The following is a 27,934-nucleotide window of genomic DNA, read 5'->3' as shown; positions in this document are numbered from 1 at the left end:
TGTGTTTTGGTATCACTTTAATTACAGTATTTACACACACCATTTTTTATTAAGAAAAAAATCCACCCAATCTTCCTATCTCTGGAAAGCTCTCTTTCCAACCGTCATTGAAATCAGGATCCTTGCTCACCCCTCTGGAAAAAAAACAAAAATAAAAACAAGGACCTAGGTCACTCACAGAGGAGGTGGCTTGTGGTGAGGGTCCTCTGGAGAGTCCTGACCAGATGGGGGTACAGAGCAGTGAAGGGGGGCAGGGTGGGGGAGGATAAGACAGAAGGCACTCTGCTGGGGGACTGAGGCCACAGCTCAACCCAGGAGTCAGGGGAGGGAGGTGGAAGCCATTGAGATCTGAGGATAAGGCCCAGTCTGGCCAGGTCTTAACGTCAGAGCAAGGGGATTCCTCAGAAGCAGACAGGTCAAGAGGCTTAGCTCAAAGATCTGGTCCCACAGTCCTGTCCACTCTGACCCACATGGAGAAACAAGAGCCCAAGCAGAGGACTTATGCAGCCCCAGAGAGACCAGGACTGACTGAGCTGTTTGCTCTCACCCGTCGGCCCCCACATGTGGGGACAGGTGTGTCCACGCATCCCCACCCTGTCTCCTGCACACACAGACACAGGACATTGTTCTGAAACTTGGAGCCCAGTTCCAGAAACAGCCAGAAAACTGTGCAGGCCTCTGTACACAGATGGGGGGGTGGGGGCGGGGACTGGAGACGATGATATGAGGCGTTCCAGGAACTCAGAGGGCAGGAGGGAAGCTGGTAACGGAATCCACAGTGACTTGGAGGAGGGGTAAGGGAGGACGTTTAAGACAACAAGTTCTTCTGGCTATATCATTACAAGGGAGCATGTATTAAAGGTTGCTTTGGCTTCCCTTGAGTAGAAAAAGAAAATACAAGGAAGAGGCAGTAAAAAGGCAAAGCCTCCTGGGAGGAAATTGTAGCCCAGAAAAGCCCATGCTTTCCCCTGGGAGTTCCTGCAGAGAGGCAGAGGAGGAGGGAGAGGAAGGGGCCCATGCGCGAATGCTGCGAGATCAGCAACCCCCCCACCGCCACCGCCGCCCCGGAGCTTCTCTGCATCTTGCCTTTTCCCTATCACTCCTCTACTCAAAGACGACCCGGAGTCTGGGTTCAGGAAGCTGAGTGTGTAAAGGGCAGGGGTGATCTGCCTCTTCCCGAGGTGAAGAGAACCCCTCAGCCTGGTGCAGTGCAGGGCCCCAGGAATGGCCTCGGAGGGTGTGTGCAGTGGGAAAGGGTAGAAGGTAAGAGATGGCACCTCCGGGATGGAGGCAGCACGTGGTCAGATGCAAGGAGGGGCCGCTTCCCTGGACATTGCCCAGCCTTGCCCCACCCAGCCGAGTCACAATTCTGTATCAGCCACCACGGGTTGTCTCGCTGAATGGCCGTTTCTGGATGTGGCCTGGCCGGTCCCGTTCTCCTGAGCCCCTCGGTTCACATTGGCCTTTCCCTGAGCCTCAGGGGAGGCCCCAGGGCCTGAGCTATAGCCCTGGCCTCCACCGTTCTCCGTGTAACAAGGCTCTTCCCCCTAGACAGTGCATAAATAAAGGAGCATTATCTGGTAAGCAGGGGAGTGAGACACTAGTGGGGGAAGGAAAGGAGGAGGGAGATAGGGCGTTGCAGCTGCATGTGCAGACTCCTTTCTTCCTGAAGAGTGGTCAGGGCTCCAGCTCCTAGAGGAGAAAGGACAGAGGAGAGGAACCACACCATGCCATTGCAGCTCCATAGCCAGCTCCCACAAGAAACCAGGCAGACCCCAGGGTGAAACTAGTCCCTAGAGGGGGTAACAGGCCAGAGGCCAAGAGTTAAACCCCAGCCTTGTCCTTTCTTATCAAGATCACTTCAAGACCAGATTTTCCTTCCACATGTCCTCTTCTTGTGAGGAAGTTGGCACTGTGAGTGTTTAATATGCTTGCAAATAAGTGGCTGATTTAGCAGCCTGTTCTGGTTGTACCCAGCTGAACTATCCCAGGGAAAATAATAAATAGATGACATGAACCATCTGCTACCACAGTGAGCAGGTGGTCTGGCCCTAGTTAGTGCCCTTTGCCCAACCTGCTATATATTGTTTTGACTCTTGCATGGGTACAATATGTGCATGCACACATATCACTGTGTAAGAGCACAGAAGTGCCTTTTCTGGTATTTTTCCTCCCCCTCCATAACATTCATGGACCTCCCAGAGGACCACTGTCTTCCTCATTTCCTTTGCCCTGGACCCCAGAACTGACCAGCCTTTCTCCTGTGGGGCTCCAACTACGGCGATTCATCAGGAAATAGCAAATGAGGCCCAAGACAGCCAGCAGGATCCCCGAGGTGACCAGTGCAATCAGGGTCTTGCGGGAATAGTGCTGGTGGCTCTCAATATGTTGTTCAGTGAAGTTCTGGATCCCCATCTTGAAGAGAAGATGCAGAAAAGACAGCCTGCTACTTGTGGAACGTGGGTTCTAAAAGAGAAGCCCAGCCCACACTAGACCCCTATGTGGGACCCAATAGTGAATAAACACAAGAAGACATTCACCTCAGGGATTTTCTAAACAGGATTGAAAACTGATATCTCTCAATTAAGCCATACCATAAAATTTTGGTTCAAGCACAGAAAGGTGAAGACTGTCAAAGGATGGATAGGTAGGAAGCGCAGGTCTGGAGAATATAATTACTTTCTCCCCTACTCTAATTATAATACTCTCTTGACCCAGTATTCCCTCTGAGACTCACCATCTCAGACAACTTACCCTGCTCAGGTCAGACTTGTGCTTTTCCAAAAGCTGGAGCTTGCTGGGAATTTCTAGAATTAGAAACAGGGGTTGCTGAATCTAGAAGCTGGACCAACTCATCCTGCTCTACCCTCCTACACTATTCCAGAAGATGCTCTGATGACCAGGGTGGTCCATCTCGGGAGAGCCTCTCCCAAAGTCAGCCCTGCCCTTCTCTCCAGCATCTGCACTCTCTGAGCTGAGATGCCTGATTTCTACCCAGGCTCCTCTCACCTCGGCCCCACTCCCTCCCTAGCCTCCGAGACAGACGTGCCCCTCACCTGTTTTGTTGGCCAAGAACAGCAGCAGGCAGCGAGGCGTAACCTCAGACTGGGCAAGGAGCAAGGAGCACACCCTAGTCCCATTCTCAGCCTGTTCTTTCTCACAGAGGATTCGAATCAGTGCCTCTTCATGGTCCTTTTTAAAGTCCTCCTGGGAAGAGAGAGATGAAATTACTAGGATTTCCTGAACTGCATCTAGAGTCTCAGGCAATAATTCTGATTCAAGTCACACTATTACCCTCTAAACCAAAGAGATCCTCTTTTTCCCTAAAATTCCAACTGGAAAAAAAAATACTGAGAACTATATATGTGCAAAAACACAATAAGAAAAAACTCAAAAATTTCCCAGTACCCAAACATATATCTACCAGTGTCTTAGGTTGCACTGTAAGATGTCAGAGAACAAATTTAAGAAACATCATCTTATTTAAGGATTGTCTATGTACACACATACTATTCAAATTAAATTCAAAAGAAATTGCCAATAACAGAAAATAGTAATATTGCAATAATAAGGAAGAGGAAAATTCTTTGTTTCAAGGTTACAATGGCCTCTTGGAGGAAAAGCCCAGAGAAGCAAGGAGAGGAGACCAAATCTATGACTATATACACAACGGGATCCTCAGTCCCTTCCCTCTTACTTTCAGAGGGGTCCCACAGAGAGCATACCTCAAACTGAAATGGTGTTTCTGTCTAGTTTTCCATACCCCTTCTCCATTAAAACCATGAAACTCAGTTTTACATGAGGCTCATAGATCTTTCCCCAGGATGGTGACTGGCCCATAGGAATCCGGAACTCAGACTCAGAAGATAAATTCTGATAATTCTTCAACAAGATGAGTTCCACGAAAGGGATGAATTGGAAGCGCTGGCTGTGCCCTTCCAACATCCTGTTCTTGTACCCCCCAGAATTTGTTCCAGCAGCCTCCGATCAGAGAGGCCTCCCCTGCACAGGAAAGGAAGTGAAACCAAGACTCTCTCCTCTGTCCGGATGGCAGATGGTGGAGGAGGAAATGCCTGAACAGCTCTGACAACCTTCTTGTTAGGAGAAAACTGCTGGGGCGTGTGAGGGCCATCAGAACTGAGCCTCTGTGGAGGAGAAAGCTTCCTGTTTGTGGGGCAGGACTGCTCCTCATGGCAAGGCCAGAGGGCCCTCCCAGCTTGGAAAGCAGCCTGGGTATTTTCCTACTGCTTTAAGGCAGGAAAACCCAGGCTCCTTTGCTCCTGCACAAGGCAAGGTCAAGACTGGCCTCAGGCCCCAGCTTTCTTCTATCAGTTGGAATTTGAAGGAGCTCAGTGAAACTCACTGGGCTTGGGTGAGGCCGGGAGAGCAGGGCTAGCTAACCTCCAGGTCACAGAGAGATGAGTCCAACAGCAGCCTCAGAAGGCCACCAAGAGTCAAGGTCACAGTGAAATGAATTCTCAGGCCACTGCTGTTTCACCTCTCAGGAAAAGGATCAATTTTGTAGGTCTCCCAGTAAGTCCTTGGATAGAGACTTTGCTTCTGGAAAAATCTGGCACTTTAAAACAGCATTTGCTGTAGGTAATCTGGGCACCACATTGGAGCTGATCAGCAGTCTCCTTCCTCTCTTGGCCCACTCCTCTTCAGACAGCCTTACATGGCTTCCTCCCGGGCACCACACCCTCCCTAGCACCGTGCCTTCTGGATGAGGAGGAGGGCAGTCCCTGCCTGGATGGCTCCGGGCTTCCGAAGTATCTCTGGTTGAAATATATCTCCTTTCTGAGAGAGGGGGAGAGACAGGGCTTCTGCGTAACTAAATGAGCCAAACAAAACGGCACCCTCCTCAACCTGCTGATCCTAAGAAGCTGCACTTCAACCAGATTCAGCTGTTCTGACATTTATCAAGCCCTGACTATAAGACACTGCGTGAAAACCTCTCTGCATATGTCATGGGTGTGTGTGTGTGGTGGGGCGGGGGGATGTGAGGTAGCTATGAATTCTACATGGTCAAAGCTCTCAGTTTGGATGCATGGCAATTAAAATAAATGACACTTCCTATGTCTTAGGCACTGTTCTAACTGCTTTCCACCTATTGACTCACTTAGGCCTCACACAGCCCTATGAGCTAGGTATTATTATCCTTCCTATTTTATAGATGAAGAAACTGAGGCACAGAGACAAAGAGGTCACAGAGTTAGTTACATTGTAAGTATCAAAGAAAGGTACAATTAAAGTGCTTTAGACATTCAAAGGAGTGAGTGCACATCCAGTTTGGGGTTTTCAGAAACATCCCAAAATAGGCCTAGAAGAATGGGTAGAACGTGTGCAGGAGAAGCTCGTGGGGAAAGGCCTTTGGACCAGAGGTACCACCCTGAGGGAGCCCAGGCATGTGAGAGCACATGACTTTCACAACCCTGGTTGCAAAGACAATGAAGAACACCACCTTCTCCTTTGGATTCCCTATCCTTCAACACTCAACTCAAATCTAACCTCCTCAATGAAGCCAGTCTTATCTGCCATCAGATTGGGCAGCGACCTTTGCTCTGCTATTTACTAGATTCTTTGCATGTTGTGCAACTAGTCTGAATGTCAGGTTCCTCAGCTGATGACTGAGTTACTGCGGTGATTAAAGAGGTGTTGTATGAGGAGTGCCCAGCAAGGTGTTTGGAACCTCATGGGCACTGGATAAATGGCAGCTATTACTATTACTGTTAATAATTGAAATGCCTTATAAACTATATCATCTAGAATCCACTTTTTGATGTTTCACCATATTCTGCCTTGCTGTTATTGTCATTTCTCTCTGACTAGACCGTAAGACTCCTTAGTGTGAGAAGCAGGTGTAATTTACATAATTTTAAACCCAGACTACGCTAAGCATAGTACCAAAGAAACAAAAGAACTCCTTGAACTGTTGTTCTACTTAACATCCCAACTGGTTTGTCCTCCACACAGGGTCCCTCCACCCCTTGCTTAGTTTCTTGGACTAAATTCAAGGGAATAACAGCAGCCAACCTCCCACTCTGGAATCTAACAGTATCGGTGAATTGTGTTTCGGCCTGGAGAGGAGCAGGTGGATCCTGAACAAAGCACAATGCTTCTCCGGATGCTTGAAATAAACATCCTCCCCCAAGAGAGGCTGTGGGCAGACATCATGGGAGAGTGGGCAGGAGGAAGCCACAGCCTGGCCATTTTGCTCATGAGAATCAGAATTGCGAGCCCCTAACTACGTGTGCTCACACATATTACTTTACAAAAATAATAACCACAATAATAAAACCAACTAACCTTTCTAGAATAGCATCTTCAAACTTTGCAAAGACTCTTTGCACATTAAAGAAGCATGTAAGCATTGGAGCGTTGAGGGGAACAGGTATTTTTCTAAATGAACTTTAAGATATTTCCCATGCTGAGATTCTAGGACCAATCACCTCTCTCTCTCAATAATTTTATTTACTTTTTGGGTGTGAGTTTGACAGTGCAGGTAAAACCCCTAATTTCATAGAAAGACTAGAGTAGTTAAAGAACTTGCTACAAGTCACACAACAAGTGGGCAGCTGACCAAGGACAAGAAGTTAGGCTGACTCTAGATCTCAGGATCTTTCCAGGAGACATATTGTCCTCATCAGTCCTCCATCTGTAAGCTATTTTTTTCTGCATGGAAACTGACCTTTAGTGTTTGCGCAGAGGGCAAGGAAGCCGTGGGCTGGGGGTATGATCAGGAGGCGGGAGGCAGTCTGTCTCAAACGAAGTCAGTGTGACAGAATAACGGTGATGGGAGCTAGCTGAGTAAACACAACCTCTGCATATAAACACATGTGGCTCTAAAGAAAGGTAGTTCTAAAAGAAAAATTGGCGGGCAAAGGACTTGAACAGAAATTTCTCCAAAAAAGATACACAAATGGCCAATAAACACACGAAAAGATGTTCAACATCACTAATAATTAGTAAATACCAATTAAAACCATGAGAAACCACCTCATGCCCATTAGGATGGCTACTATCAAAAAACCCAGAAAAAAACAAGTATTGGTAAGGATGTCGAGAAATTGGAGCCCTTGTGCAGTGTTGGTGGGAATACAAAATGGGGCAGCCACTATGGAAAACAGTATGGTGCTTCCTCAAAAATTTAAAAATAGAATTACCATATGATCCAGCAATTCCACTTGTGGGTACATACCGAAAAGAAATGAAATCAGAGTGTTGAAGAGAGACTTGTATACCCACATTCATAACAGCATTATTCACAACAACCAAGAGGTAGAAGCAACCCAAGAGACCATCCATGGAAGAATGGAAAAACAAAACGGGTTATATACATACAATGGAAGATTATTTGGCCTTGAAAAGGCAGGAAATTATGACACACTCTACAACCTGGATGGACCTTGAATGCTTTATGCTAAGCGATATAAGCCGGACACAAAAGGATAAATACTGTATGATTCCACTTATATGAGATACCTAGAGTAGTCAAATTCATAGAGACAGAAAGCAGAATTGTGGTTGCCAAGGGCTGGGAGGACGGAGGAATGGGCAATTGTTTAGTGGATGTAGAGTTTCAGTTTTAGAAGATGAAAAGTGTTCTGGAGATTTGTTGCCCAATAATATGAATGCACTTAACACTACCAAATTGTACACTTAAAAATGGTTAAGGTGATAAATTTTCTGTTACGTGTATTTTACTGCCATTTAAAAAATTTTTATTTTTGGTGGATTCCCCTGGACAGATGGGTATAGCATAAGAGAGTAAAGTGATCTCACATTTTGGAAATTATTTGGGAAACCATAATCAAAAAAAGTAAATTAACCTGACACTGCAGCAGAGAGAAGAAAAGTCAAACTTGGAGTGATTGGTTCTGCTAATGAGGGTTCAGAGATGTCGTAACAGGTGCTTGAGAAGAGTGTGGGATCACCTTCCCTCCTCCTTGCTGATACAGAGAATTTCTGCCTAGAGGTCAAGGATGGAAAGCAAAAGGAGAGGGGTTGGGATATAAATGTCTACAGAATGCACGTACAGAAGGGAGGCCAAAATAATCCACATAGCGAGAGCTAACATGTTGGATGCTCAGTAGGTAGCAGTGCAGAACAAGTGTCTGGAGAGCTAACAGTGCATGCGAATATCTGTTATGGGAATATACTAGATGCAGGAGTATGCTAAGTAACATAAGTACTCAAGGATGTGATGTTAGGGGAATCTAAATCCTTCATGCTTCTCATTAGGCTGTGAGTAGGGCCTGAGTTTCCCACGGTTAGAACCAGTACCTTAAGGCCCTCTGATACCAAAAGTACAAATGCAATTTAAGGAAAATTAGCAGGCTCTACACTCCTCCCAGCCTTTGGAACAGCTTGATTATCAGACAAGCATGCAATAAGACTCAAGGAAAAGGAATCTGGGACACATTCAGAAGCTGTGGCTAAAAATTCTGGAATGAGGATTGCTGACTGAGGAAAAATTACCTTGGGGAGGCACTGCTGCTTGGGGGCTGGGGAAGAGAAGCCCTCAGGAAGAAAAGGGGATCAACAGGGGTAGAAAGACTAGGGAAACAAGAGCACTACCTAGGTGTTACCATAGAGTGGATTCATGGCGGGCAGTACAGAGCCTTCTTAGGATATTGGAGGGGCTGCTCTCTTTCCACATTGCTACTCACAGATACTCCCCAAATCTCGGGGGGGGGGGGGCAGGCCTTCTCAGCTGGGGCACAAAACAGATAAGAGAGAGAAAGTGACCACAGCACAGTAAGAGGAGTTATTTCTGGAGTAGCAGCAAGTTTCTGGCACTTGTCTTGTATGATGACCCTAGTTAGATGTGAACTTTGAAGAGCAATGGGCAGACAGAACGCTCTCCAGTTATTTCTAAATTGTTGGTACAAAGAATTAGCATTCTGGCACAGACCTGTGTGATGATAGGAAAATGAGTGCTCAATCAAGACGATAGGAAAAAAAAAAAGGAGATGGTCCTTTTCCCTAGCTATAATCAGCAAAGGGCTTGGTAATTTTTTTTTTAATGAATAGAATTGGAAATCTAGAAAATCCAGCACTAGAAACACACCGAGTGTTACTAGTATACTGTATATTCATGTTTAAGTTAACTGTTTTGCAAATTGCATTTAGTTATTCCATTGTGTAAACTTATGTGTTCACAATTCCTGTTGTTTTTACAAATGCTGAGTTAAATAATTCTCTTAGGTATAATTTTAAAAGATCTGTAAGTCAGAGCGACCCAACTATAATCACAGGTAAGATATCGGTAGTCAGAATGGACAAAATAAGTAACTCAATCCCCTCTACAGACCAGTCTTTACCCAGGCCCTTCCCAATCTACATATGTCACACATCACATTCATAGTTCCCTTAAATAGATTCGCAACTTGTAGGAAAATGTTTTTTTCTATAAGTAAATATCGCTCTTCCTGTCATCCCATCCTTCATCCGGAGCCTTGTTGCTGTGAGGAAATTGGATTTACTGAAACAAAGCAAGGAGGTCTGCTATCATCATTAAAAATTAACACTCTGCTGTACAGTCTTACCAATGCAATAAGACATGACACTGAAACAAGAGGCATAATTACTAAAAAGGAGAAAAACAATACATGGTGGTAGATAACATGCTAGCTTACCTTAAAAACAAAAAAAATGAATCAACTAAAAAACTCCTGGAATTAATAAGCAAGTTAAAGAAAATGGCTAAACCCAAGATAAACATTCAAAACTCAATTAACTTTCTAATAGACCAGAAATAATCAGTTGGAATATATAATGGAAAATCTGTACTATAAATAATCTTAGGAAATCCAAAAAACCTACAGGAAAAAAATTTTTAAACTAAAAAACAAGATGCTGAAGAAAAGACCAGAAAAATTGGAGGGATTTCAGAGTAGTTTTAATTAAAATTTTAATGGCTTTTTTTTTTTTTTGATCTTGACAAGATGTTTCTAAAGTTTTTCTAAAAGAATAAATGAAAATGCTTTCCATTTTTACATTGCAGTGAGCAAAGACCTGCCTGGTTGGACACTAAAAGTACTGTAACGTAGAAGTATAATAATTTTTAAAAATTTAAAACAAGCAAAAAAAGACAAACTGAACGAGTACAATATCTCTGAAGAATATGACTTTGGATATATAAAAACTTAATATAAGCTAAAGGAAGCATTCCAGTCAACAAATGAGGGGGTCATTCAATGAATACTGTTAGGAAAAAAGGGTATATTGAATATACAGAATTACAGCAATAGAAATTCTATATAGATTAAAGAGTTACATGTAAATAATAATAAATGAATTGGTATTTTAGGTGGCTAGTTTATATTTCTCAAAGAACTTTCTTAACAGCAGCAAACTTAAATCTGACCATATGCATTAAATGTACTGTAGAGAAGGGAAAAAGTAAAAACTAAATTTAAATAAAATTGTCTTTGCCTTGTGTGTCCACCAGATGGGGCCTCTTACTCCATAAACCGAAAGCTCAGTATTGGAAGTAGCCAGACTATGCCAAGCTCCCCTCACCGCCACCAAAGTCCGGTCCAGTCCAAGACGGCTTAAGGATGTTCAGAAGGGATTGTGGGAGGAGAGGGAGGGGAAGGAATTGGGGGGCGGGGTAGGCGTTTCACTTACACAGCTGGAGGTCTCATTCCGCAGCAGGCAGATACCTTGAGTCAATTTCACGTCTTTGACGGTTAAACATTTGATTTCTCCCTGTATTAAAACAAAAACAAAGTAAATAAGCCAGTGTCTTTGCTCCTCATTTCTCCTCCGCCTCTTTTTCAGTTTGATTTCTGTAAGCTACTCTTCTAAGAGGTTTTAGAGAAAAGAAAATTTAAAATTTGTTAGGGGACTAGAAGTTTATAATAATCACGCTCTGTTCCTCCATCTCATCCTCTATCCCTCTCAGATACTTGAAACTTTTGTTACTAGCCTGGACCTATAGGCAAGTAGCTATTTGCAATCTTGGTAAACGTTGGCTTGGATGATGCAGAAGTGGAAAAGAGGAGGATCTTTACCCATTTGGGCTGTTTTCCCTCCAGTGAATTATAAACTTGCAGTAAGGCTATACAGGCAAATAGATAATGAGATGGCCAGGCAGATGCCGGTGACATTCATTTTCCTCCTGGCCCCTAGGATATTCCAGATCCTATTCTGGCTCTTATAAAAACAGAAACCAGGCAGCTCCCCCCGCCCCCACCATGCCTGCCCCCAGCTTCCATGCCTTCTTCGTGTTTGTTGAAAGCTCTTGACAGCCACAGGCCCCAAGGCTGAGAAGTGCAGGTTGACCTCACCTCCCTGGTCTACTCAGTTCCTCACTGCCTCTCTATGCCTGGCACAACTGCCAAACCCTCTCACATAGAGGAAATGGTATTTATCTTAAATATTTTGGGAAAAGTAGCCCCATTAAGTGGAGGATGGTTTCCAAATATGCCCAAAGAAGAATGACTCTAATCAAAGCCCAGACCAAGAGGTGCTAGAAAGAACCACAGAGGATTGGATGGATCTCCAAGGATCTCTTTTACTATCCACTCCCTAGAAATGCAATACCCATGGCACAGATCAGCCTTGCCACCTGACTCCTCCTCCCCTTTCTATCCCTTCCAGCAATATTAAACTACATATTTTCCATGCTAATTCCACCATGATCCAAATCTCATTGGTTGGGATGAAGAGAGGTTGAGGGGAAGACAGAGCTTGAATACATATGAAATGAGGGGGCAATCTGCCATTTTTGGCCCAATTCACCCACCTTGATTTTGGTTTGGGTAGGAGAAAATGATGTAGAGGGTTTAGTGGAGTATGTCACGGGGCTGGTGCTATTGTCTAGGGGATCTGAAACATTTCCAGGTGACATGCTGGTCTTTGACGTCATCACTGAAGTTGAAAAGGTGAATGGAGTGGAAGACACTGTGATGGTTAAAGAGCTCTGTGACTGGATCGAAGAGGTCATGGTTTCAGGGACTGAAGTGATCGCAGAGGTAGATGTGAAGTTGACTGTTGACTCTGGAATAGACCAAAACACAAGTGTGCATGTGTGCACGTTTGCATAAACACACATACACACACACATCTCAGTTCACTGTCTTGAATGAAGACCTTATAAATAATGACACAGGCATGGACTTCAAGCCAGAAAAGGGAATTTGGGGTAGTAAGAGTTACTTCATGTCCTAACCCTTATCAAACTCACTTCAAGCCAGCTGTTGGAACCATTGCTATAATCTAGAATGTATTAGAGGTGCCCTCAAGATTTCAAGACTGAGCTGGATGCTGGTCTGCACTAGAGAAGTCGAAGAACCTCAATTAGAACCCATGCGCAACCTCCTTCACTTAGAATAGATCAGAGATCTCTAGAGAGTCCTCATATGATCCTTATTTTATTACTAAGCTGAACTCAGCATGAGAGCAGAGGACAAGGAGTATTACTGATCAGGATCAGCTGCCATGGCGTTTGGCCTGAGGAAGCTGTCACTATAGGGGGAATTATCTAGAACTTACTTCAGGGTACCCTAAGCATGATGCCATTAATACAAGGGGCTCGTATGTTTCCATCTTTGGGGGAAGTGAGGGGTAGTAGTCTGCAAACATCCTAATGCTCTCCCCAAGCACCAGCAACATCCTTCTGGGGCCTGAGACAAACACTCTACCTGAGATGGCTGCTGTGGTCCCATTGCTGTCCTGAGAGGAAGGGTGGACACTTGTACTTCCAAGAGTACTTGTTGTTATGGTTTCCTGGGTGGATGCATTCGTATGAACAACTGAAATAGCAGGTGACCTTGTGGCAACAGCAGTCGAGTTTTCCTCTGTGAATCCAGAGGCTATAGGGAAACAAGGAGGGAAAGTCAGAACCTAAATTGTCCTGGAGTCTCATGACATCACCTGATTCAATTTCTTGACTTCAGGCAGAATCCATCTGGAACAATCCCTTGCTGCCCCTGGCAATGTAGCAGCAAAAAGAACATCCTTGTGTGCAGACGACTAATTTCCCACTACTAGATTTTTCCTAGGGAAATAGAGAAGGAAAAGCTTGTATGCACCAAGTATCTGGTATAGTATTATTTATAGGAGGGATAACTTGGAGCAACTAAATGAACTACAGTAGGATAAATGTCATATGCACTTAACGCACCATAATCATTACAAATAAAAAACTATGAAAACTATAGCAACATGAGAATATGAGACAATGTTCATAATATGTTAAGTAAAACATTAAAATATAAAACTACACCTGAATAAATATTGCAAAGATCTAAAATGTGAGGGAGGATCAGCCTCTATTTCCTTTTTAATGTACCCTTTCTCTCTTTTTGTCACTCTCCATCCAATATATTCACTCTTGGAATCATTGCTAGATTCACGCCATCTCTATGTAGTCTCCTTAAAAATCTTGTATCCTTCCCAGAGTTCCCCATTCTCAAACTCCCCTCATTCTTTCCCTCATGGCCTTCAAATCAATTCTCCCTTCCTCTGGCTGAGGAACTGTAGCAAACAACCCCAAGATTTCTTTTAGGAAGCTCTGACCTAGGAATCCAACTGGTGGACTAAAGAACATGAGGCCTGGTTTCTCGCCAAATGTAGCAGGAAGATAGAGAGCTTAGTTCTGGCTCTGCCACAACTCTGTAATTTAATGTGTGTGTGTGTGTGTGTCAGTTTACTAATCTCTAAAGTGAAGGTCTTTCCTATTTACCTTACATGGATTGTTGGGAGAATCAAGGAGATGAGAAATGCTAAATTGCTATAGTATAATGTTACTGGATCTCTGAAGATCTTCCTGAGGGTCCTCGCCCTTCCATGTTTCCTGGGATTCCCAGCAGTGCCATCCTTAGACCCAGGGAGGAGAAGCTTCCTGTCTGGACCCTGCGCTTCAGAGCCCACACTGTGTTCCTTCTCCTGCCCTGCCCTTCCCCAAACCTTGAGGAGTCCATGGGGCCAAAAGGGATATACCTTCTCTTCTAGATCATACTTTGGAGACCAGAAGTCCTAGAACTTGCACAAATGACTCTTTCCTCACTTGAGGACCCGCATGGGCCTTTTCTCCCAGTCCATCCTTATGAGGGTGAATGACAACACCAGGGTGTGCACCTCTAAGCCCTAACAGTGGTCAAAGGGTGGCTGTTTGTAGGGAGAAGGGTTAGAACTTAAGCATGGCGGGGGCGGTGGGCTGTCCCTTACATGCATGCAAGATTCCCTACAGTGTGGGCCAGTTCATGGGTAAGACAGGACGGGTGGGCTGGGACCAAGGGCTGTCTCTTCTTGCTTAGCCACATTGTGGCACTGAATTCCAAGACTATCAGAATCTCAAATTCACACCTGGCTTTCTAGGTGGCCATGAAGGTATGATCTTCAAGGTAAGAGGATAGAAGATATTTTATTTATCAGTTAGTTGGCCTCATTTATAACTCTGAAGTATTTAGACATATAGTATGTGGATGTCTATCATGCTCCTGGCTTGGGTCCTATAAATGTTAGACCCAGGCCACCCTAAAGCTTATCTATAAATTGTCCTGATTGAAATATAGCTCTGTATTTTTCAAAGATTTCCAGGTAAACAGCAATGTAGAATGACACCTCTTCTTTCATTCAGCATCAAGAGGGAAGTTAGGCTTTAGTTTCAAGGCAATTAACCTGGGCCAGGAATGTCTCCCTTGAAGGTAGTGACAAGTCTCACTCTCCCACATCTGTCTCCCTCCCTAACCTCTGCAAGTAGACTGATGTTAATGGTGAGCACAACAATCATATCTTAATATTATGTGGCAAATGAGCAGGAGGAAAAAGTGATATTACTATCTCCCTTTGAGAGATGAGAACTTGAATTACCAAGGTTTTGGCCAAGAGGGAAGGCCATAGTTCATGTGAGGGCAAGAAGCAATGAGGTCACTGAGGTTGAGCAGACTCTTGTGTAAAAGTAGCAAAAGTGGGGCTGGCCCGGTGGCGTAGTGGTTAAGTTCGCACATTCCGCTTCAGCAGCACGGGGTTCACTGCTGCCGATCCTGGGGGCGGACATGGCATCACTTGGCAAGCCATGCTGTGACAGGCGTCCCACGTATAAAGCAGAGGAAGACGGGCATGGATGTTAGCTCAGGGCCAGTCTTCCTCAACAAAGGAGAGGAGGATTGGCGGCAGATGTTAGCTCAGGGCTAATCATTCTCAAAAAAAAAAAAAAAGTAGCGAAAGGGTTAGGGGGTCTAAACTGCTAAGGATCAGGATGCAATCTCCACACCTCTGCAGAGAAAAGGATGCACTCCTGTCTGGCTTAGGTGGGGGGTGCATTTATCAAAATAAAATAGATGGGGAAGCATATCTAGTCTTTTTGTGTGCTTAAATAGGCCCCTCTGAGCAATCTGGCCCTAAGGTATGAGTTCATTGTAGGGGGCAGGTGGCAGGAACATTTCGATACTGACATGAAGGATCAATCCTCTCAAGGTACCGTTCCAAAGTGCCACTGGAACTCCCCCTTGGCATCGCTCTTCCTGCCCATCCTTTCCTGTTCTTCCCCCAATAAACCAACTTCTGGGAATCCCATCTGGCTTAACCTAGCCTAGCCCTTTTCTCTCCGCAAAGGAAACTGGGCCTGGCTGAGGTGATGTCATGCTTTTGAACCCCCTCCCCAAGAGCCTCCTTCACCCAGACAAACAGTTTTGAACTTTTCCAGATGTGAAGAGAGACCTGCTGCTAGTTCTGAGAAAAGAGGTGCCTGTGCCAGATGAATGAAGCAACCCTGGACCCAGGCCAGCTACCGACCCACTGAGACTGGGCTCCTGGCTGCAGCAGCCCCCTCCCACCCACCACTGGGCCAAGCACTGAGGAACAGGTAGCAGGGTCCATCTGCAAATGAGGATGGGACCCCAACCTCAGATTCACATCCCTGAACCTAGGGTGGGCAGGGAAGCCTCTGAGACCCTGGAGAAACAGGACAAAGAGGGAGGGCAGAAAGGCAAGGCTGAGCAATGGGGTATGATGAGCCACCATAGAGCAAGGGACACCTCGGGAGGACCCTGGGTGCCAATCCTAACCTAGGTGCTGCAGTGCAGGGACCATCAGTGAGGGAGTCTCAGTGTCACAGGCTCTAGGGCTCCCTTTATGGGGCTCCCATGAAGAGACTGGGTCTTGGAGGAAGGACATTTGTAAGAATCAAGACTGACCACATGTCTCTTTTTATCCTGTCTTCCCACACACATAGCCATGGCATTAAACCATCAAATGCTGACCTTTCTTTATCGGAGCTTCTGATCCCCAACTCTGTATGGGAGTAATAGCAGCTTACCAGTCAGATTCTGAGACAATAAATGAAGCCTCCACTGCATTCCACTCTAGACTGAAGGAATAGTCCTTACACCCAACCCAGCAGAGGATTATAGTGCAATTTAAAACAGACTGAAAGGCTGTCTTCTGTTGTTTACTTCTCATTCCATCTTTATTAACTGTCTCCCTAATTACCCTATTTGACCCTAGGTTTCTATTTAATCTCAACTCAAGAACTGGGAACAAGGGGAGGAGACAAGGTGTTAGGAAATTAGCGAAATGAAGATTCTGAGAAGCCAAATAGATGTCACAGAATTCATGTAGTAAAAGTCATGCATTTAACTTACAGGAACTTATTCAGAGGCAATTATTCTTGTTTTATACACAATTCTAACAAGCTTGGTTATCTGATATCCTAGCTAAAGCTAAAAATTAGAAAGAGACTATTAGAAGCAAAAAATAAGGAGAAACAACAGCTAAAAATGAAGAAACAAATAAATGAGAAAGAGACATAAGTATCAAAACCCACACTAGTCTGGAATCATTTATGGTAGGAGTAAATAAATATATACATCTTAATAAGCGTTAACAATGTCACTTAGTTGCACCATAACCAAATTATTTTCATGATACAGCTGAATCCATGAAGGTTAAGTCCTCTTTTTTGGTACACTAAGGAAGCAGAGGCCTATATAACACATTCAAAAAAGATTTCTACCTACAATTAGTAAGTTGAAGATTCTGTTAGTCTTTAAAGGGAGGTTACAAATTCTCAGAGATCCAGAAAGCTCTGCTACCTAAATAACTAAATTCTCGTACTTTAGGAGACTGTGTTTTCCTGTACTTGGTATTGTTTTTCACAGACCCTCTTAGTTTCAGGTTTTTGCTGGTGCTCTTTCCTGATCTCCTAGCCGGCCAGCCCCATTCTGCCCAACCTTTCAAATTCTAGCACCTGGCCCAAGAGGAGTTTCTTGGAGGAGTTCCTGCATGTTTCAGCCCATCGAGATACAGTACTAGGAGGAAGGGACACGCTGGCCTCTGCTGGAGCTCACAGCCTGCATTGATGAGAAGACAGCAGAGCCTCAAAACCAAGAGCTTGGGCTCTGCCATCAGACCATGCTCGAAGGTTTCTCTATCATGTTCTAGCTGTGTGGCCTGGGGACACTTTGTCAACTCTCTAAACCTCATCTGTAAAATGGGGATAAAAATGGTCCCTAACTCCTAGTTGTTTGGAGGAAGAAAGGACATAAGAAATTTAAAGCAGTTAGCCTGTCTGGTAAATGCTCAAGAAACAGTGGTTATCTTTAGTATAGGCCCCCTTCCTTCTGCTTCTCGGAGACCTTAAGATACGTATTTCCATCACTTATCTGGCACAAAATCACACACACTGTTTCCTGAGTACAGCTCTTGTCACCTCAGTTACATTATAAATGCCTTGAATGCCAGAGCCATCTCTCATACTCATTTGTTTTACTCAGAATGCTTAGCATAATTGCCTGAGGTCAGAGTAAGCACCAACGTGTCAGGCGGGTTCACACCAACCACCTCCAGGTGGATGGTCTCATTCAATGCTATATTTTAAAAGGGAATTTATTACATTAGGAGTGTCTATGGGAGGAAAATCAGAATTAGGAGAGTTCTAGAAACCAAGTCGTATGGTTGAGGACCTAGTATTATTTCATCTAGATTAAGGGTTGTCAACTACAGCTGGTGAACCAAATCCCACCCATGGGCTGTTTGTTGTATGGCCACTGAGCTAAGAATGGCTTTTACATGTTTAAACTGTTGTAAAATAAAACACAGTAGAATATGTATCAGAGACCACATATGGCCTCCAGAGCCTAAAATATTTACTATCTGGCCCTTTACAGTAAAAGCTTGCTGACCTCTGACGCAGAAAAGAACTTGGGGGAGGGAAAATAAATGACTTTCTTCAAGATTCATTTCACTTATTTATGCATTCTTATTTTTCACAAGCACTAGTGATGTGCAAAGTATGGTGCTCAGCGCTGTGCGGACTACAAGAGAAGAGAAGATTCCTTAGGTGTTAGTGTCATCTGAATTTCAATAAATCCCTGTCCTCCAGGAGTTTATAATCTAGCGGGGCTGACTAGAAAGGTCATTAAGAATTGTTCAGGAAGAATGATCAGATTAACTCTGTGACAGCTCAAAGAATAGAATTAGAATTAATGATGAGAAGTTACAGGAAGGCTAATTTCACAGCATTACAAACAAAGTTTAGAATAATGGAGTTTTTTTTTTTAATGGAATGAACTATTCTGCGAGATAGTGAACCACCCAACTTTCCTGGGAGCATTCAGGAAGCATCCTTGTTATGGGTCGCCGTGAGTGTGGGCCCTGCTGGACTAGAACAAAGAACTAGGCTGATGCTTTCCCACGCTTCAGAGGCTCAGCTGAGGTGTGAGCACAAACCAGGTGTCTGTGGCCTGAGAGTTCCCCGCGTACTGACACTTCCCTTTCATACTCAAACAGCACCACTTATGGCGAACCCCAGTATCCTGATCTTTCTCTGGGGGCCTGCGTTTCTCCCAGTCACCTCTTCCTTCCATTTTCCTAATTGCCACTGACTCCTGTTTCGCAGCTCTGTGCCTCCCTGTCCTCAGGCTGCAGCAGTTCTCATTTTGCACTACTTCACCCTGGGCTAGCCAGGCCCCCGTTCCTTTATCCCCACCAGAGCACCACTAACATAAGGCTAGCCTGTGTTTACTGCAGGTTTGAGAACATGGAATGAGATTACAGCACGTCCCAGAAAAGACATCAGCATAACCTTGAATTCTAGACATTACTGTGCTAAACATCATGCCGTACCACAAGGAATGTCTCCTAGCCACGTCTTGTCCACCCTCCACTCACCACTGTTCCTCTATTGCTCCAGATACCTTCCCTCCTCTCTCCAGACTCTTTCTAGGCTCTGGAGTCCTTTAGCCTTTTGTTTCTTGGGCCCATCAAATATAAAGTTTCACTTTGTTTTATCATGCTCGGGAATTCACCCTCCTCTCTGCCTCTGCACAGCTGAGGCTTGTCCAGGGGTCTAGGCTTTCTCACCCAAAGACTCATCAAGGCCTTTTTGTAAACAATGGAACAAGCTACCTAAAGATGCCCCTCCCCTAGAAGGTACCAGTTGTGGGTTCCCAGGTTGGTTTTTTTCCCCCTTGAATCAGGAAGGAACAGACTTCCCAATCAAGCTAAAAGGCCTTTTCCTTTAGTCCAAAGGGAAGTGATTCATTCCCTGGTGGGCTCCGGAGTGTAGGTCCTGGCAAGTACACCTGATAGACATCCTCATCCGTTTGTATCTCCTTCTCCCAAGAAGCAAGCATCCTCCTCCTGAGCAAAGTCAGCAGCCCTTGGGACTAAAAATCACAGATAATATGTTTTTACTTCTTAGCTGAGAAGGGAAGAGATTGTTCTCAATAGAGAAGTCAAAGCCCAGAAAAATAGGGAAATTCTGCTCTGGCAACTCTGAACACTTTCTTTTGGAGGGCGGTGTTTTAGTTTGTTTTCCATACCTTCACATTTTCTCCACACTCGGGGCTATTTAATTAGATCAAGCAAATGCAAGGAGAAGGGGAGGCCGGGCACCCTGAGGGTGGAGCTGGGTAACCAATGCAGCCCTGAAACTAAGCCCAGGCACTCCAGCCCAGGGTCTAAAGGAAATCGGGCAGTGAGACCTTAAGAAGTGGAATCGGTTCCTCCTTTTTGTTTTTGTAAGACTCTGCGCCTGGGTTTATCTGCTGCAGTTTGGCACTTCTTGCCCTCAGCTTTTGGAGACAAAGACTCAGAAGGAAGGAGGACAAGTGAATGAGGAGGCCCAGGAGGTGGAGCCAAAGGGATAAGAAAAAGACGCCCAGGCGTGTTTGTGTTTTATCAGTCAAACAGGAATGCTGCTGAAGGCTTGCATTTGCAAAGGTTGTGCCAGCTGGGTAGGCCTTACAAGGGGGAGCACTGGGGACCACTGAATTAGTCAGAGGTCCCCAAGGCTGCTCCTCCTCGGTCGCCATGTGGCAGAGATTCAAAGGGTGGAGTCCTCTGTCCTCTGGAAAATATCTGATAAAATTCTTTTCCCTTTTCTATTTTATTTTCCCCTCTTATATGGAGCCCCAGACAGGATATGGGTGTGGGGTCAGCAGGCACGAAGGACCCAAAGGAAGAAGAGGAATGTGAAGAGGCGGGACTAGGGGGCGTTGCCATGGAGAGCGCAAGGACAGGCAAGGGAGAGCTTGGAAGAAACAGATACCCTGGGCCTGACAAATGGGGTTCCCTAATGACCTCGAAGGCTTCTCTTCCCAGCTGGTGGTGTGGCAGTGCTCCCTGATGACCTCTTAGCCCCCACCCTGACTCTGGTCACCACCCAAAGCCACTCCATCTCCAACAAAGAGAGTCAACTTCTGGTTGGCTGCTGTGCCCACCCCCGTGACAACTTCTCACAGGGACAGAAAAAGGACCTTCCCAGAACAAAGCTCTTTGTCGGGGTAAGTGATGAGAGAACCATGGAATCCCCCTCTGCCCTAAATTTTCACAGTAACAATAGCACAGAATTTCTGCAAAGTCCCTTTGTTAGCATTTCAAGATACGGTCACTCATTTCATTTATCCCACAGTGTATTGCAGGACAGAAAATGACTCCTAATATTAAAAACCAAAACAAAAAACAAAAACCCTAGAAACCTCTCAGGGAAGGCATAAAGCTACAAATTGGCCCACGTAGTCTGGCAAGATTGAGAATAGGGACCCATGCTCCACCCCTCACCCCCAAAGCTGAGACACTGACATTCTCAGCCTATCAGCCCAAGGTTTTGCAGAGGTTAAGTTGCTTCCCTCACCCCCAGTACTGCAGCCAAGGCGAGACTGAGACTGGCCAGCTAAGGAAATAAGAAAAGGGTGGGCCTCACTGGGCCCAGGACCAGGTCATCACCAAGTTGTGTAGCCAAAGGAGAGTGGAGCATCTGATGGAAATCTGAGCCGCTGGGCAACTCACCCCTGTTATGAGGGTGCAATCTAGCACCCAGGGGAGTTTTCTAGACTAGGGCTTCAACACCTCAGCAACAGCTTTTTCCCTGCCTCCAAGGGCATGTCTGGGGTCGCCAAACAGGTCAATCCAGAGCCTAACTTAGAGCTTCCTCCAGCTGGGGGTCCCTCTCCAACTGGGTGGCCCCAAAGTGGGATAGCAGAGGAGACTGAGAGCAAAGAGGCCAAGCTGGCTGACTCAGGTCACTTTGTGGGGCCATGGTGGGTGGCCTTTAGGACGTAGTAAGAGCAAGGATTTGGGAGCCCTAGAGCTGGAAGCAGAATTTTGAGCAAAAGGGAGAACAACTTACAATGTCTGAAACCTTCTAACTGCAATGAAATGAGATGGAGAATGTTATACCCAAATGAAAGCAATTAAGAATAAATATTTATTGAATGCCTTTTTTTTTTTTTTTTTTTTACCAAAGTGAGAGCAAGAGCTTAAGAAGTAAGGGCATGTGCAGATGAGTGGAGGAGAGTCCACTAGTCTGCTGACCTGTCTACTAGTTTTAGAACTTGGACAGGGGTAGGGGAAGAAAACTCCCAAATGTAACAAGTTTGAGTTTGTGCGAGGGTGAGGGGCTGTGGTGGGGAATGGGAGGCAGGGCGCAGAGCGAACTGCATCTACCACCACTTTCTCTCCAGTGGAATGAGTGTGGATGTCGGAAGAGGGAGATGTAACTTAGCTTTCCCATCTTAAATGAAATAACTTTTTCACGGACTGTTCTTCAGTCTAAACTCCCCTGGTCACCTGACTCAGCCGGCCTCCTGGGCATTGGACCTGGGGCCCTGTCCCAGGTTGGCTTCACTCTCATTTCTTAAATGTCCAGTTCTGGCTCCCCCTGTCTTGGTGGTCGGTGGGCGCCTGTGCTCTTTTCCCAGCAACCCTTCAGGCCACAGCTTTCTGAATCAACCATCAGCCGCAAAACTTTCCTGCTTCTCTCCTCTCCTCTCTCCTGGTTCAAACTCCAACTTTGCGCTCCGCACCTTTGGCAACGCGAAGAGACACTGGCATCTTCAAAGCACTTTATTTTAGAAACAACTCGAGCGAGTCGCCCTGTCCGACTCTGGGAAGCCGAAGTCGCGCTGCCTGGCTGACACCACGGCTGGCTCCCTCTCACAGCGTGGTCGCCTTCCCGTTCCGTCCCACCCCCACCGATTCCCAGGTGAGGCGCTGGTCCCAGTTGGGCTCGGTTCAAACGGCCCTCGTCCCACCAAAGCCAGGAGCAGTCGTGGGCGTGGGGGCGTGGGTTGGGGCAGGGGTCCCTTCCCTCCGCGTAATTCTGCTCTGCGCGCTCCGTCTCGGGGAGAGCGTCGACCCTCCCCGCTGCCGGTGGGGCGGGCCGCGACGCGCGGCCGATACTCACGCAGCAAACTCAGCAAGCAGAGCGCGGTCCAGCCCCGCGGCATCCCGCGCCCCACGCGCGCGCCCCTGCGGACCAGCATCCTTCTCGAGCTGCTCCCGAAGAGATGCACAAGCCCAAGACTCTGCTCCGCCCGAGCGGGACGCGCTGCTCCCGCCCCTCCGCCCGGGAGCAGGGTGGGCGATTCTTGCTTTTTCCCCACCCCTCCCTCTCTAGTCCTGGCAAGGCCGGCCCCTCTTCTTGGCTGCGACTAACGTGAGCTTCCCCGTTTAGTCCCAAAGGCGGAGGACGTTCGGAGGGAGGCTGGGGTTGCCGCCGTCGAGGCCAAAAAAGGTGGAGGTTTGTGCGGTCCCAGACATCTTGTTCAACTTTATAATTGAGGCCCCATCTTACTTCTTCGAGTTCAACTTCCACTTAACTTTTAACCTCTTTGTGTCAGCCTTGCTGGTCGCCAAGGCAGGGGCAAGATTCCTCTGATTTTTTTTTTCCCTGTCCTTTCCTTTTTGTTTTTCTTGATTTTTAAGTTTGAAACAGAAATCTACCGTGAGGACCTGAGTTTACAAGTGTGAGCATTTTGCTACTCAGGTGAAACTTACCACGTGTCCAATCGGATGCATTTAATTCGAGTCATACAGAGACTGTGCTGCATGTTAATGAAGCATAAAGAGTGAGCAGGACACATAAATGGCTGCAATTATTCATTTCACCCGTCCTAAGCATCCTTGTCGATTTTTCTTTTCACCTTTTTTCTGGCAAGATCTGTCAATTTGTGTTAATTTGGAGGGGTTTTTCCTGTGACCATCCCCATTTTCCCACATAGTTTGATCCTAGTTGTCACCATCATCATAAGACAAAGGACTCCCCCAGCTCCTGGGATGCCTTCTCACCAGCCATGCTCTCTCCAGCCCTGAATCTGAGATTCTCAGGGCTTCATCTTGCACCCCCCCCCCCCACCAGAAAAAGGGCTTCGCCTGACTCCACCCTGGACTACCTGATGGATCCTGGAACTCCTAGTCCTCACCGGTTGTTCTGGATGTTGGTAAACTGACTGCAGAGATTCTGAGCTGGGCAGTCAGCCTGCTCACAGACTGAATTGGGGAGGTAGAGACTGGAGGAGAGAGGAGCCAGGAGGAGACGATGACGGCACCAGGGAGGCGATAAGATAAGGTGCAATCTGGGAGAACATGCACTGAGATCTTCGGTGGAATCACAGGATGGCGAATACCCAGGCCCAGCTCTTCCATGACGTCTGTGCCACGTAGCTCAGAGAGGGAGAGGAAGGTCAGACCAGCACCCTCTGATCCTTTCTGATTTACTTCTCTGCAGACCCTCTAGCATTATGAATATAGGTGTATCTTTATGGCCCTTCTCTGACCTACTGTAAGTTTGGTTTGCACAGGAGAAGGGTGTGCAGGTCTAAAAACAAACCCCCAAACTCCCTCTTCTGATCTTGTTGTCTAACTTTCCTTTAAATAGGAAACAAAGCCTTTCATCACATAATAAAACCAAAGGCTTAAGATGCAAATTTGATAAAACACACTGTATGGTATGAATCTGTTCCAAAGTGCAAATGGTGATTGATCTGACCACACTGTGATCTCAAGGGCCTGCAGCTGAGGACAGAAAGGGCTACAAAATACATATTTAAATCAGGCTTTTGTCTTTGGGACTCCCAATTAACAAAGGAGATAGCTCCTCCCACCTCCACCCCAACTCTCTCAGCTCCAGGAGCTGGGTCTGCTTCACACCCGGTGAGAGGCTGTGAACAAAATGTGGGGTTGCAATCCTTGCTAGATACGAGAACCAATTTGACCCACTTGGCTCTTCCTTCCCAATAATTTCTTCCGGTTACTTCAAATGCCATTTGTCTCCCTTAGCTGGACCATGGAAACAAGAAAGAATTTGTCTCTAGCACCTGAACTTCTTAACTAGCTTTGGGGCCGGAGGGGAGAGGGAATAATTCTATGGAGCAGAGCTTCTCAAAGCATGGTCTACATGGAATCATGGGTGCTTTCTACTTTTAATAGGCATTCTCTGTGACTCTTATACACACTAAAGTTTAAGAAACCCCAGTTTGGAGAGAAGACATGCTAGGTACAAAGTGGATGTCAGACTGCAGGGAGGGAAGATAGGACTAGGGGGCATGGGAGGCTGACAAATTGCTTCCTCTGAGAAACCAGAGCTGTTTCTTCTCTGGCCTGCAAGGCTGTAGATGGTACCAGAACTATGATACTAGATGATAACCAGCTGCTCTCCCTATGTTCCAGGGTCACTGAGACTCACTCCAAGCGCACACAAGCTTGCCCCATCCACCTACAAACTCAGGTTCTGGCCACTGAACACACGTACACCCTGGGACCTCAGCTCTGTGTTTCTTCACAGCCCGTATAGAGTTGAGTTATCAAGTCTCTTCAAAGCTCTAGCTTTCCTTCACTGCTCTTCAGCATCCCTGCTCCCCTACTGCATCACATAAGCTGTTGCTAGAAGAGGATGTTCACTATACTGTACATAGTGGAGCGTGCAACAGAAATAGAGGGAGAGGCTCTGTCAGGCCCTTTTTAGACTTCTAGGTCATGACCACCCTTACCATTGAACATCCCCCTACTCCAGCCCCAAAACACACACATGTCATACCACTCAATTTAAAACAGTCCCTCGTGCCACGTTAAATATAACTTCTTTGATGTAAAAAAAAAAAAAAAGGAAATGGTTTTAAAATTTTTTGCTTTAAAACATATTCTTCATTTTGTTCTTATAATTCAAACCTTATTACATTTCTATAAAACTGTTGAATTGCAGTTTACATGACTGTTTACCTTTTATAACTATTTAATAATAAATAATAAAACTTTTGTCCATTTTGATTTTCCAATTTCATATTTTGGAACTGAGGCTTTTTCTCCCATGGTGCACACTTGTTTTGGGTCTTTGAAGACTCTCAAGGTTTGGGTCCCAGTTTGGAAGGAAGGGATCCTTGGTGGTGGAGGTGTTCAGATGCTAGAGAGAGACGACGAGAACCTAAAGTTAGAAGTGAGTCTCTTCTTTCCTCTTCCTGCCTTCCAATCTTGGCAGAATCTAACCAGAAATCAGCTGACAAGGGAGCCTGGGAAATGTGGCCTGTAGATTCCCGGCCCCAGTGCCCCACAGTGTCCTGTGGGAAATTAGCTCCATGCAGTGGTAGCCTTCAAGTACACTATAGGCAGGCTACAGGGGCCACAGATGAAGAAGGCTCAGACCAAATTCTGATGAACAAATCTCAGAGGTTATTGAATCTATTTCAAACATTCAGCCAGAACCAAGAGGAAAGAGCTGGGGTAGGTTAACCCACTTGGGACAGGGTGCAAGCAGGGTGAAAGGACCACACTCTCTGAATATTGTGTTATACTCTGATAGTGTAGTTATGGGGACCAGAACTGAGGTTAAGTAAAGGATCAGTAGATGGAAGATGCTTGGAATCAATGTATACTGGCTCTGTTCAGAGATGCAAGGGCAAGCAGGCCTGGCCACAGGTTTACTTACACTACTCGTTAATGTTCTGGGCAGCCGTCCCTTTTGTCAGCATTTCTGGGGAAGAGTCAACAGAGGCCAGGATGGGGTCGCTAATAGGTAGACAACTCAGGGATGACCTGGCTGTCAGCCCCAAGGTGGCATCCTCTATACCTACTGACTGATGACTTTACCTTTTTGTCTGTAAGCAACACTCTTGTTTGTTCCATTCTTTTTATAATATATTCCATTCATTCTATTTTTACATGTCTTACAGATTACAAACTTGCTACCTATTTTTAGCATATCTGAGTTCTGCCTATGTCTCCCAAGCTACTTGCTTACTTACTTAATGCGTCTGATGATTATCACCCATCCTGTTTTCTTTTCTTGTCCTCTGTAGCTGAACTGAATATTCTCACATAATAGAGCAAAAGACACATTATACCTAGCATTAAAGAGAAGGGTACAGAAGCATGGGGTCGGGACTGAGAGAGGCAGGGTAAATCACTGGTATTAATCTGGTTTCACATATTTTTCACACAGATGACCACTTTCCTAGCTCTGTTTGCTGAGTAGTCTCTCCTTTCCCTACTGATCTCAAATACCGTTTCTGTCATAGGCCAATATTTCGTGTATGTTGGGCCTGTTTCAGAGCTCTCTGTCCGTTGGTCACCATGTGTATCCCAGGGCCTTATTTACTTCAGCTTCAAATAAGTCCTGATATGGGCGGGCCAAGTAAAGACTCTAACTTTCTTCAGAAAAGTGGCCTGACTATTCTTAGCTCTTCTGTCTTCAGTATATACTAGAATCTTCTTATCAGCTTCCTCCCCAAAATAGCCTTTTGGATTTTGATCAAAATTTCTCTGTAGATTAATTTGGAGAGAATTAAATCTTTCATTCAGTGAACTTGGCATAGCTCTCCATTATTTGGGTCTTCTTGAAAGTTTATGGTTTTCCCTGTAGTGGTTTTAATTCACCTTGTATTAGATTTATTCCTAGGTAATTGGTGTCCTCTAATACTATGGTAAACGGTATCTTCTTTTTAATTATTTTTGTTGCTGGTGTATGATAATACAGGTTATTGTTTTATATTAATTTTCTATGAGCTACTTTGTTAAATTGTCTTATTATTTCTAAGTGTTTGTAGATTCTTTTGGATTTTCTATGTAAATGATCATGTCAACTACACAATAGTGATAATTTTGTTTTTTCTTTCCAATCCTTCTCCCTTTGAATTGTTTTTTTTAAGTTAATGTACTGGCAAGAACATCCACTACAAGGATGAAAGATGTGGAGAGCGTTGCCTCATTCTGGATTTTAAAGGGTAATGTTATAATATTTCCCCATTTAGGACCACATTTGCTTAATTTTTTTATATGTGCTTTTTATCATGCTAAAGAAATTCTGTTTTATTCCTAATTTACTAAAAGATTTCTTTCTTTAATAATGAACTTATAATGAGTTTTAAAATGTCGTATCTATACCTATTGAAATGATATATGGTTTTTGTCTTTTAATATGGCAGTGTAGTGAATTACGTTTATGATTTTTCTAACATTAAACCAACTTTGCATTAAACTCGACTTTGTCATTTTTTTATCATTTTTATACACTGTAGAATTTAATTTGCTAATACAATCTTCTATTTGTCATTTTTGCTTCTATATTCATAGATGAAATGAGCCTGTATTTTTTCCTTCATCATTATGTCACTGTCTGATTTTAGTATTGGGGTTATGAAGTCCTTATAAAATGAGTTGGAGAGTGTTTCCTTTTTTTCTGTTCTCAACAAGAGTTTTTATAAGATTG

At 45.1% G+C, this 27,934-nt stretch overlaps 1 protein-coding gene across 3 annotated transcripts; it reads right to left on the bottom strand.

Annotated features, from left to right (window-relative positions):
- CD34 (CD34 molecule) lies at positions 1-24,321 on the bottom strand. 3 transcript variants are annotated; one of them, XM_005609830.4, is made up of 8 exons: positions 22,640-24,321; positions 12,651-12,821; positions 11,753-12,006; positions 10,633-10,713; positions 3,057-3,207; positions 2,755-2,807; positions 2,251-2,415; positions 1-1,692 (listed from the first exon to the last, which is right to left on the bottom strand). In XM_005609830.4, exons 1-8 carry the CDS (start codon positions 22,716-22,718, stop codon positions 1,678-1,680), a joined length of 969 nt encoding a protein of 322 aa, XP_005609887.2. In that variant the 5' UTR covers positions 22,719-24,321; the 3' UTR covers positions 1-1,677. The 3 variants fall into 3 exon arrangements, with proteins under 3 accessions (XP_005609887.2, XP_001491646.2, XP_023496556.2); XM_001491596.5 differs by having other exon boundaries at positions 1-1,547; XM_023640788.2 differs by lacking the exon at positions 2,251-2,415 and having other exon boundaries at positions 1-1,547.
- Between the last annotated feature and the right edge of the window lie 3,613 nt (positions 24,322-27,934).

This window comes from Equus caballus, chromosome 5 (genome assembly GCF_041296265.1).
Source record: "Equus caballus isolate H_3958 breed thoroughbred chromosome 5, TB-T2T, whole genome shotgun sequence".
Lineage (NCBI taxonomy): Eukaryota > Metazoa > Chordata > Mammalia > Perissodactyla > Equidae > Equus > Equus caballus.
Note: the sequence above shows the minus strand (reverse complement) of the source record. Positions and strands in the feature narration are given on the sequence as shown.

What these genes read in the sequence shown, in the direction of transcription:
- CD34 (XM_001491596.5), bottom strand. Translation starts at nt 22,718, where the DNA reads ATGCTGGTCCGCAGGGGCGCGCGCGTGGGGCGCGGGATGCCGCGGGGC. An exon ending in CTGCTTGCTGAGTTTGCTGC is followed by an intron (nt 12,822 to 22,639) that starts GTGAGTATCGGC and finishes GTTTCCCTATAG; the next exon opens with CCTCTGGATTCACAGAGGAA. An exon ending in GCCCCACAGGAGAAAGGCTG is followed by an intron (nt 1,548 to 2,250) that starts GTCAGTTCTGGG and finishes TGCACTGTCTAG; the next exon opens with GGGGAAGAGCCTTGTTACAC.